The 12,576-nt window shown below is 34.8% G+C and overlaps 1 protein-coding gene across 1 annotated transcript in view; it reads left to right on the top strand.

The window, feature by feature from the left end:
- The window catches only part of DIAPH3 (diaphanous related formin 3), a 223,510-nt gene that overhangs the window by 130,943 nt on the left and 79,991 nt on the right, over positions 1-12,576 (top strand). Inside the window, exon 23 of the mRNA XM_054056201.1 lies at positions 6,676-6,801. Within this exon, the coding sequence (XP_053912176.1) occupies positions 6,676-6,801 (126 nt within the window). The remainder of the gene's footprint in view (positions 1-6,675; positions 6,802-12,576) is intronic.

Genomic DNA, 12,576 nt, shown 5'->3' with positions numbered 1-12,576 from the left:
CTGGTTGAAAATAAGTAATTAAACACACCTTGTGTTGTGTGGTTTGTGTTGTTTTTTCATCTGAGTGCATTTCACAATATAAAAATTTTGGCCTTAAAAGCTAATGGAACATATGCAGCATAGTTAGGTATTTATTGCAAATAATCTCCTTTTTTTTAATGTCTGGCTTTAAATTGTACACAGGACTGTTATCTGGCAAGTAATTTTGAGATGATGCAATCAACTACTAAAGTTCAAGTGAAATATTCTGTTTCTTAAGGGCACATATGTATATACCTCTCTTAGAAGTATGAATTAGCGAGTCAAATATTACACAAGAGTATTTGCACACTTTTAACAAAACAGCACTTCAATTCCTAATGTGACATTGAGGTCAGTCAGTAGTCCATGAAAGAAGCTTTCTTTTCTCTATCATCTCCTAGTGATCCAACAGGTAAATGTCATGGCCAGTCCCTGGTGCTGCTATTTAAACATGTAGACAGTTCGATCTGTAGACAGATCAGGATTCAGATAAAGCTGTTCAATACTTTTAATTTCATATTTATTCAGCTGGGTATAAATATGTGAATGTTACTAAGAGATTTCATTGCTGTATAGCATTTTTAGTGATAGCGAGATTCAGACAAAGGTTATTATTGACACGCTGTAAGGGGAAAGTAGATATCTGCTAAAAGACAAAACAAAAATATCAAACGGGTTATGCATTTATCGGTTGCAAGAGGAACCTTGAAATGATGGAAAGGGCAATGGAATAGAAATCTGAATATATTGTGCAGATGTATAAAGAAAGCTTTATTTTAATATTTAGGGAAATACTGCAAGTTTATATATACATATATATATATATATATATATAAACTGAGTTGCACACAAACTTAGGAAACTATAGATAACCCTGGATAGATGGCCTCTGGTGAGTATTTAGGTAGCATGCGTGGACCACTTCCAACAGTTCTGTTTAAGAACATCCCATTGATCTATACATTATTTGCAAAGGAGTTGGGTAGGGAGTGCATCCCCTGCAAGTGTGTTGCACCTCCTCTGGTAGCAATCAGCATTAAAAAGGGTATTTCACTTTCAGTTTAACTGAGTTTCCTTTGGAAGTAGCAGAATCTCTAATTCTGAAGAGTTTCTGCTTTGGGAGAATGATAACAGAATAAAGAACATCAGGGACTGTGCAAAAGATTTTCCTTTCAACCCTCTCGATTGCAAGAAAAATTTTGTTAAAAAAATTAAACAATATATATATATATATATATATATTGGGGGGGGGAGCTTCTGTATCTCATTGCCTATATATTTGTCTCAAGGAGTTAGACATTGAAGTGATGACTGATAAATCTGGACAGTTTTAAACTTTTATTTTAAACTTTACTAGACTGATATTAATTAAAATTTCATTCTAATGGCTCATTCTTAATCATTATTAATCACTATCACTGCATATTCAAAGCAGTTAGTTATTAACAATCATATCTTAAATTAGCTCTGAATATACAGTACAACACAGTCAGCACAGTACTTCATGGTCTGGGTCCCCAAGGGTAGAGGTGATGAGACTCAAGAGCTCTTCAGTGAGGGAAACCGCAACTGATGCAAGAGTCTTCTTTTTCTTCCTTCCTTCCTTCAAATTGGATTTGTTCTTTTATAACATGATTTTGTTCCTTGGCAGCTCTTTATGTCTACTGCTGCACTGTACCACTCTGGGTTGTGTGACACTTGGGGGATTTTACTTCCCTGTGCCAGGCCAAGTGCCATATCCTGTTGCTTAGCCATTTTTTCCCCTTGCCTTAGGTGCTTCTTTCCTTTAGTAGCAATCCAGTGATGAATAACTGACCATTAGTTTGTCATTTGGAGGTTTCTGTTTTCAACTTTTGCACATATTTTCAAGTTCCGAACTTAAACTGTACATCGTAAAAAAAGGCATGGGTGTCAGGCTGCATTTCACCCAAGAGGTTCTCAAAAATAGTTTGTAAAAAGCCTAGCAGGCCAGGATTCTTGTGTGGGTACCAAAATGCTTACACATCGTTTACCAATTAGACTACATTGATGTGCTTATATTTGAATTCAGAATAGGAGAAAATTGATTAAATACTGCTTAGAGAGCTGCTTCTTTTGTATGAGCAACTGAAGTCTGCTTTGGTTACTGAAGGCAAAGTGTGAGGCAATGGCACTGTCCTTCAGGGAAAAAAGGATTTCAACAAGAGTGTTGTATTTGACACACACACTAAAAATAAACAGGCAAGAAAACCAGAAAATGGCTGTAGAAGATAAAAGAAAATTACATCATGGGAGAAGGTTGCCCAGGGAAGTTGTGGATGTTCCCTCTCTGGAAGTGTTCAAGGCCAGGGTGGATGGGGCCTTGAGCAGCCTGATCTAGTGGGAGGTGTCCATGCCCATGGCAGGTGGGTTGGAACTGGATGGTCTTTAAGGTCTGTTCCAACCCAAACCATTCTATGATTCTATGAAATAAAGCCATATTCTGTGACACTGAGTATATCCAACTAGATCTTATTCTGCTGTTAATGGATATTTCAGACTTTTCCTGGTGTTTACAGACACCTTCTAATATTTTGCCTCTAGAATTTTTCTTTTTGTGCTCTAAAGCGTCTGACAATAGAGAGGGGCTTTTTGTTGGTTTGGGACCTTTTTTTTGGCTTATTTTGTCATTTAATTTTACTGCTGAATGCTCTGTCACTAGTATGTTGGCAGTTTTAGAGAACTATTCAGTAAATTTTCTCCGTCAGTCCAATATGTTCAAATGGCATAAGCAACAGTTTATTTTCAAAAATTATTTTATTTTAATGACATGGTATAGTTTTCTGTGTCAGGCTAGAGATCAGCTGGTCACTGTCACTCCTACCCCTCAGAATATAGGGGTCAGAATAGCACAAGGGAAGTTAAATATCTGTAGGCAAGAGAAAGATTCTCTTGATATGGAGATTGCAACCAATTGCAGGATTTCTGAAATATCAGCTGAAATATCTCCTGCAAAAAATAGCAGAAGGTTTACAACAATATAAATTAGAGAGCACAGAAGTGATATTGCTTTGCTTTGGAGAATTATTTATAGGATTTAAGATAAAATAGGTTTAGTCTGAAAACTAAATGAAATATTGCTTTAATTTTAAGCAAGAATAATGATCTGTGTATGGGGGAGAAGGGAACAAAATGTGTTCGTAGAAATTTGTTAAAGAAAAAAAAAAATTAAGTACCATGGTCTGATATTGTAAATACCAAGTTTCCGTTTCTACATTCTGAGATAACTGAAATATGGAACTAAGAGTTTAGTAAGTACACTTTTACCAAGTTTTGCTGTGGCTATAGTAATTTTGTGTGACTACAGAAACAGAGGTTTCTTGAAGAAAAGAGAGATTTGGGCATTTACACATCTATCTGATCTTAATAATATGAAATTTTATAGAATGACGAATAATCAAGTGTGTAGAGGCTAATGAGAGTAGCATAAAATGAAAAGAGATTTTTTTGGTGGCAGACTAATTTACTAGCTTTGACTATTTTTTTTTTTGACATGTGAAATCTATGTTGATTTCAGGAAACCATTTGATATGTAAAATGGGAGAATATTCATTAGGAAAAAAAAACCAGAAGAAACATAAATTACTCTGTGCAAGGAATTTGGCAAAAAAAATAAAATCTTAGTATTGAGCCAATAAGCATATCTGACAAAAGGTTAGGCAGCTTTGCTAGGTGAGAGGAGGGGATTGCATTTTCATCACTGAATGATCCTGAGGAAACAGACTAAAAGAAACGAAAATCAATAGTATGAAGTACAAGATCATACATCTTGATGCTGTAATAAGACCTTTGGCCAAGAAAAAAGGATATTTCGTCATAAGATAATCAGATAAGGTATTTCCAGTAGAACTGTAGAAATAGTAATGCAAACATTAAAAGGGCTGGTGAGTCATCACCTGAAATACTATGCAGGAAAGTTTTAAAACAGAAGCGGATTAAGAGTCTTTTGGAATAATCGTGGTATTAGAAAACCTGAATCAAGAGAAGAAACTTTAAGAACAAGGATATTTTAAACCTGAAAGGCAGAAAGTGAGGAAATCTGATTATTGCCTATATAATAATCAGAAGCCTTTTTGAAAAAGGGGTATTGAGAGTCCAGAGGATATGAGAGCGTTCAGGCACACATGCATTATAGTCAATGAACAACTTGGTTTTGTCGGCTCAATAACATTCAGAGCATGTTCTTACCTATATAATTTATTCCTAATGGAGATAGCTAAAAGTTATTTTTACTTCACGGACAATCATCTAATAATATATTATTGAAATCAGATGAAATTTATTTCCTGATTATTCCTTTGTTTCCAAATTATCATGTAAGTTGCTTACTTCAGTTTGGCTTGGGTTTATATCTGAACCCTCTGGGGATTAGGAATTGAGGCTAGGGACTTTTTCTTTTTTCTCTCTTGCCATTCTTCTATGTCACTTTGGATTTTGTAACATGTCTTTTTTGAGGGTATGAGGGAAGGTTGGCAAGTGTTTCGTGTGATGTTTTTGTTGAAGAGGTGCTTGTATTTAGAGATTTTTTTTCATCTATTTTCACTAAATTTGAAGTTTTGAAGACGATAGTACCAAACTAATATCAGCATATTGTGAGCTAACCTCTGCCTGAGGCTGTCACCAGAAATGTAGTCTTAAAGGAAAATATATGTAATAGTTGTGCGTTGCTGAAATCAAAAGAATGCTGAACTTTTATATTCAGGAACAACTCAAGAACATGACTCGGGGAAAAAACCCTTCAGAACAACGTAGAGATGTAAAGAGTCTTGACCGAATATATAACTGTTCAAGGTCGAAAGAACTGAAGTAATGAAAATAAAATACAAATAAAATAAGCTTCGCTGGAAACAAGAATTCAAAAATCTTTTGTATGCAACCTGTTGATCGGTTCTAGACACTGGCGATTTTGTATATCTGGATAAAAGAATTGCTACCTGCAATTGATGTACAAGATTTTTTGGCGAGTTGAGTTTTTTTCATTTTTGTTTTGTTTTAAAACCTATATACTTGCTGACACTGATCATGCTGATATTTTGTAAGTATGTCACTTGAATTCTGGGAGCTGTGATGACTGAAACACAGCTGTTTGTAGTCAACATTCCCAGCTTCTTATTTTAGCTCTGCTGCTCAAACAAGCCAACTGACCTACCTGGAGGTGATTGTGGGCTTACCAATTGCTAAGTAAAAATCTGCCAAGTCTAACATACAATTTGAAAAGAGTTTTTCTGAGTAAACAGAAGGTTTAAAAAATTTGCTTAGAAATGAAATGATGAGTTATAAATTCTCATATCAACATTCATGTATATTCCTTTATTCTTTTTTAGAAAAGTTGTTTTCCTCCAAATTGTTCAGAGTTTGAGGTTTTTTTCGGTGACGTTAGCATTTTAACAGGTTGCCATTGATTATTTTATAGCTGTGTTAACCTTTCTGCTGTGAATGGGATTGTAGTTGCTGTGAAACATTTTATTCTAGTTATTTAGGGATACTATCAGGCTTTTATGAGAGAAAGATGTGTTCAGTATGTATATTTTATATTTTCCATCACGTAACTTTACTCAAAGAATGAAATCATAGATTCATTATAGATCTTAGTAGCATCATAGGACCACAAGCTTTCTCCAGGTTTTTTTTAGATGAAGATTAAGGTAGTTTTACCTTTATAGGTATGGTATATTGTAAATAAAGTCAGTAATGAAAATAAAATCAATTATATAGAGTGAGATTCAGTGTTCTTATGTATATATATTGGTCCTTCAGAAGTTATTTAAATGTAATGTTTATTTCATAAACAATCAGGAAAAAAATATCAATTTATTTCAATAATATAAATCCAAGATAGAATATGTGCTGAAATGGGTTATCCTCAGGTTACTCTTATGGTCTTGATATTTTAATCAGCTATTTACAGATCAAGTGTTTGACTTCCATTGCTTCAAATAGTTAAAAGTTATATTTCTTTTTCTGATAAAGAAGATTTACAGCTTTTCTACATCCTTCTATGAATTCTTGATATTTTCTGACTACTGTTTTCTTTTTCCTAAGTCTCTCTTTTGCTCTGCTGCACTGTTTCAAGTGCTTGCACTTGCTTCCAGCATGGCAAGCACTTTCACTTTGACAAATTCTTTTGTTTTTTACTAGGCATCCTGCCTTCAGAGTAGAGATTTGAGTCTTAGGTTTCATACACAGGTGTTTAATAGCGCCTTTTCTGTATGTTTTGAGGGCCTTATTTTGTTCATGATTTTCCATACAAATGTTTGTATTTTCTGTTTTAACAGAATGAGATTGAAGAAGTCTTTGTGGTTCTTAGAGTAGCTTCAAAACTTGTCCTTTGGTTAATCAGAAGAGGCAGACTGGCATATGTATTTCTAAGGTTATGAAACTGTTTGTTGCAGTGCAAAACCTTAGGCATAAAAGTAAAACAAAATGCGGTGTTCAGTGTGCATTTGATCAGAATAAGGCAAACATATAAGTGAGGGCAAGTGAACACTGGAGAGGGTTCCCTTCATCTTTTATTGTAATTTTTTCAGTGTGCTTTTATTTCAGAACTAAAGATGTAGTAAGCTGATTTAACTCATGTGTTTTACAAATAATGTTTCTTGTTTAAGGTGTTAACAGAATGAATGTACTGTATTTTAGTCTCAGCAGAAAACCTGGAGAAGAGCCTGAAGCATATGGAGAGACAACTCCAACAGCTTGAGAAGGATTTGCATACTTTTCCAGTTCCTGAAGATAAGCACGATAAGTTTGTAGCAAAAATGTCAATATCCTTTAAAAAAAATACTAGTAATTTAACTGCATTGCCTTAAACTTTAAATTTCTGTAGCTTCTGTCTAGTCTGTAGCATTTTTTTATTTAATATAACTCTTTTCCCCTCAAAATCTAAATACATGAACAGTCCAATTAAAAGATTAATCTGTTGTGGATAGAATGAGGAGAAAAATGCTTACTGTCAGGTTTTACACTGTGTATAAGTTTCTTAACATAGTGACAAGTAGTTATTACAGGAATGTTAGTCTCATTTTAGTCTTAAATGATTTTTTTAAATGTAAGAATATCTTTGAAAAAAGCATCTGTCACCTTGTGTTTATTTGTTTTCTAATGTATGCATTACAAGTCTGAATGCTTTTTGTACACACAACTGTAGAACCAAAAAAGTTCTCTTCCTTCAAAAGTGAAATTCATAGCATGTGGATACTGGTTTCCGATCATATTTTTGCCAAAATTCCTTTCCTTGCTATTTATTCCAAATCATGCAGCCAACTTCATTGCCTGTCTCTCTTGTGAGAAAACCTTGTGACATGAAGATACTTAAAGCAGAAATAAACATTCTTAAACCTCCATACCGGGTGATGGTCATATATGCTTGGCACTGAGACTCATCTTGAAACAGAAATAACAGCCGATAGAAAGATAGGCTGGACTTTCCTCTGCATTAGTGGTTAGGTCACTACCTAGCTGGAAGACTTCTTTGTTGTGTACAAAGACAGAGGGACTCAGGAGACAGTTCTCTTGATTAATCTCATACTATTTAATAAAAGGTAGCAAGAAACCCTGAGGCCAAGTGGATATAGCGGTACTTGCAGGACCTGTTTCCTCTTCAGTAGACTGGATGCAACCAAAGTGTTTACAACTTAGCTTTAGGCCTTTGCTGGACTCTGAGTTTCCTGTGATCTTTCAATGTTGCTACTAATTTTCTGTCAGGTCTGGTATTTTGTTGGCGAGGTTGTTCTGTTTGTTGTTGTTGCTAGCTTTTATTTCCAGCTCAATGTGTTTTTGAGAGATATGTTGCAACCTAGCAGTATGGTGTCTTTATAGTATAAACTTACTTGACTACAGATTCTTACATGAACTAAGTTAGCCCAAGACACCAGAGGAATCAATACTTAAAAGAAGCATTTGAGTTTTTTAAGAGGGCTGCAAGGATGATCTGAGATAGCAGCAGTAAGCCTGGCCTCCTCTACCAAGAAAATCTAACATATATGTACATGTGGAAGATATATGATGAGGGAGAATCAGCACGGGTTTTGTAAGAGAGAAGCCATCCCTTGCAGTTCTCTTATAGCATGCAGATAATGGCAAGAAAGTCAGTAGAGCTTGACTGAATTTTCATGGACCTTCCAACAAAGTGTATTAAGAATGTAGTAATTTCTTAGGTCAAAAGTGGAATGGCTGGGTTTTTTTTCTTGATTAATATGAATCAACAATTGAAAAAAAGGAAAAACTGATGTCAAAAATGAGGTACTGGCAGATGCTGACGAAAGAGCAAGTGAACTTCAAAGATTATGGAGTGATAGAGCTGGAGGGAAAACCTTGTATTAGAACAATTGAGAACAATTATAGTTAAAAGTAAACAGAAAATTTAAGTTGATATAAAAAAAACAGTAATACTCTAATACTATTATCTTGACTGCTTTTATCACCCCATCTCAAAAAGTGTACTATATACCTACTGATGTGGCAGTGTGGTGAAAATGATCAGCAGTAGCAATAGTTCCTGCACCAGGGATATTTTAATGTATCAGGACTTTAAAGATGGAAAAATCAAGAAAGTTTGAGAAATATAGTAAAATTACTTGCGTTTTTGTATGCCGTACAGGAGGAAAGTTAGGAACATATTCGTTGTGTCTTATAAACATCCATCGTTCATCCCATATAAAATACTATCCAGCAGGTTAAAGATAGTAGTGGAAATAGGTTTTTACACAACAAAGTGTAGCTTTTACTTTTAGGATGTTGTAGAGTCTCAAAATGTAAATGAATATCATATAAGGCTTAGATAGTTAGCTAAAAATAGTACATTTGGAGCTATTAGACACAGTATTCCAGAGACAGCTTTAGCTCAGAAAAATCACTAGTGTTTAGTCTGATAAAAATTAAATAATGCATCAGCTGAATTAGTATTACCAAGCTTCCTCTTTGTTTCCTCTAATCATTGGATATTGATTGCTGTCAGAAACAGGTAGAGATGAATATTTGGTTTTACTCAAAATAAATCATTACAGATAAAACCAGCCATGCTGCACATTTAATTGTATTAGACTATTGAAATACAGTATGTTGATCAGTAAATATTGTGAACAGTAGTTTGCCCTCACCTACTACCTCTCCCAGCATACAGGCAGTAATTTCAGAACAGTAAAGTTGTGTGTAGTTTCTAGTAATGTCTGTGAATACACTAATTAAATAAGCTCACTTTCAGAAAAACAGGAACTTCAATAAATTACGAAGCAAAAAAGGTTTGATGTAAAGGTTAGATAATCCTGCACAGCATGATGAAGCCTGGACCTGTCTTTACTTTTATTCCTATGACAAGGAAAGCTGAATGATGCTGACGTCTTGAAAGGCATGCAGTTCATAAAAAGAAACCAGCAGGAAATCTGAAAAAGGAAGGATGGTGCTTTGTTGGAAGTAATTTTTCATCCTGAGTGCAATTAGGCTCATGGACAAGCAGGCTATTACATCCTGTCGCTAAATATCACAACCCAAAGGCCTCTAATGAACTGATTAGCATTTATGTTTCTTTTGGAAGTCAGATATATGCACAGTTGGTGCACTCTTTTATTGACAAAGTCTGTAATTATGAATATTTCTCCTATATATTAAATTGTGCTAGTTCATCACTCATCTTATGTATACTAGCTGAAAAGAAATAGAAGTTGTTATTGCAGTTCTTTTGTTTGCTTTAATTAGGAAAGTCAGAGAACATTGAATTGATATTGATGTAGGGCACTATATCCAGTGAGTGGTATGTTCAATAAAAATATAGTGAACAAAATACACCTGCACCTTCAAAATAAAAATTTGGTGGAGAGTATTTAAATTGCATATTAAAAGTTTAATTAAGTTATTTAGTTAACATGCTCTTTGTCAGTCCAGCTCACATCTCATGATAGTCTAAGTAGCAGCCGAGAAACACTTGACAATTTTCAGCCTACCACTGAATGTAGTGTTGGTGGCAATTTTCACAGAAGCTTATCGAACTAATGCTTGAGAAACAATAAGCTGGTTGCTACCTTTCAGCTAGGAACAGAGTCCTCTCTTTTAGATCTGTTCTCTATTTCTCTTTCCTTGTCATTGAAATATATTTTTTGCGAAAAGAAAAGGAAGGATCAGCACTTACTCAAGTCAGTGCCTGATTCAAGTGAAACCCATTTCAATTGCAAAGGAGAGACTACATGCTGCTTCTAAACTGTCAGTTACTTAATCGGCCTCATAATTTGAACTTCCCTCTGTGCAACAATAAACAAACTGAAATCTGTAAGATGTCCTAGCATCTTAAGGGCTTGGAAAGATTACAGAACCTGAGCTTGTTAGATGAAAAAAGATTGTATAGTGCTCTTTGGGAGAGGGTCAAGATGTTGACTGTGTGGACAGGTAATGAGACAGGACTTTGACAAACAATATGTATTTAATTTCAGTATGTAATTCCTTTGTACAGGTCTTTAATATCTAGTCTGGAGCTCAGTAGTGTATTGCTGCTAGCTTTGGTTTTGCTCATAAAATATGGGCTACACTGGATGCACCAGCTCTTGGTGGTGCAAATAAATGCCAATTTGTTTTAGCATTATAAGTTACCAATAAGTAGGAATGTGCGCGAGTCAAAGTAAAGGTATTGTTTGACAAATAACCTTCAGAAGGTACTCATTTAAAAATCTAAACATTTCTTGAACTGCTATATTCAGCAGCATTTTATCATTGAACCTACGATATTTATACAAAAGGAAGTCTATGACATCTATTTTTCAGGCCTTTGCAATTATTTTCTTAAGAACATGATGTGGGAAATCCTCAACAGAGGCCTACAACTTTCACGCTTTTTGGCCCTAGAAGAGAGTCGCTGTTGAAATTCTGTTTTGCAGTGACCTCTAAATCTTAGAAAAGCTTGCTGTGTTTTTATAGAGACTGTTGCTATCTGGTCCACTGGCAGTCTTAGTTCCATTTTGAAGATTCTGCTAAAATATGTGCAACATCTAAGCACCTGTTAATCTTGTATTCTTGTGTTAATCTTGTATTCTTTCTTTTTGGATTGTCTACACTTTATACGTAAGTGGGATTGTGAAAAAGTCAGAAGAGGTGAATATGAGGTCTTTTAAGCAAATGTTCGGTCAGGTTGACGTCATTTGTTATCTGTTCTAGGGTAACATCTGCTTTCACTTGACTTGATATGCTGCGCTTTATTAGTATTTTATACAGCACAATATTTTAAAATCAGTATAAACTTCAGACAACCAGTTCACTATGAAAAGAGCTGCCATGAATATGCAAGACCAAACATAGAGCAGTTAGTAATTTTGCCACAGATAATACTTATTTCAGCTCTGCATTGCTTTCCTGTTCCATTAATGAGCAAAATGATCATCTGTAGTCCCATGAGTCCACAGAGGCAGTCCGTGAAGTGAAGCCACTTCAAAAAAAGTTAACAAATATCAAACTTCTTGATTTCCTTTTCCTCCCACCTGTGTTGCATCTCTGCTGTACTTCTGTCTTCATTCATCCAAAGCCAGTGAATTGTGTAGCTGATAATGCATATATATCAACCTGTTCATAGTAATTACAGCTGGGATTGCCGTACTCAGTGGTATTCCCTGTTGTCTCCAGTTCAGCAAGTGCTGGCTAACAAAAGGCAGATTTAAGGAAAAAAGGAGGAAGACTTATTAAAAATACCTAAATTGAAGCACAGTCTCAGTAGAATGCTAAGAGCTTAGGATATCCCATAATTCACCAGACAGAAGATAAAACTGAGGATTCATCACTTCTGGCATTGAGTTACTGTATAGTATAACGTCTTTCTGGAATCCTGTATTTTGAGTTTAAATTATTTTCAGTATATATACTCTCATATCTTTAATTTACAAGACGAAATATACATTTTATTGATTACTTAACTTTTTTTCTGAGTTTTTTCCCTTCCTAGAAAACTGAAGCAAGTTACTGAAATGTTTGATATGTGATATTCGTACATACTGACAACAAAACAAATTTATCTAATCTTCCTTTAGCCTTACACTCTGTGGAAATAAACAGCCTCATAGTTGCAAAAAATAGTGTTTTCTCTAAGTTCTGATAATGATCTAAGAATTATAAATAATAAATATCCTAAACTGTGCGATCAAAAATAAGTGGGATGTAGAAATATTTGTTCCTAGTTTCCCTTAGCATCAATTTCACTGTTTTCCATTATTATCCTTCTTTGTTGTTTTCAGGGGTTTGGAAGAATGTAGTTCGTTTGTTGTGGGTTTTGGTTGTTTCTCTTGGTAACTGCTGACATTTCTTTTGGTGGTCCTAACTTGTGTTTTGTTTCTCATTATCCTTTTCTAATTCAGTATTTGGGCAGCTGTTACATACTAACCTCTCATACACTTTCCTCGCTGTCCCAACAATAGCTTTTTAACGTCCTTAGTAATTTTAAAGAAACTTGAACCTGGACCGCATTTTCCTGTAAACTTTGTGAGTCTTCAAAGCTAAGTAGAGGAGAAAGATTCAAATTGATATGGAATTAAAGTGGGCCAGCAACATCAATCCTCATTGTGCTGTCTA

Source organism: Cuculus canorus, chromosome 1 (assembly GCF_017976375.1).
Source record: "Cuculus canorus isolate bCucCan1 chromosome 1, bCucCan1.pri, whole genome shotgun sequence".
NCBI classification, from domain to species: Eukaryota; Metazoa; Chordata; class Aves; order Cuculiformes; family Cuculidae; genus Cuculus; species Cuculus canorus.
Note: the sequence above shows the minus strand (reverse complement) of the source record. Positions and strands in the feature narration are given on the sequence as shown.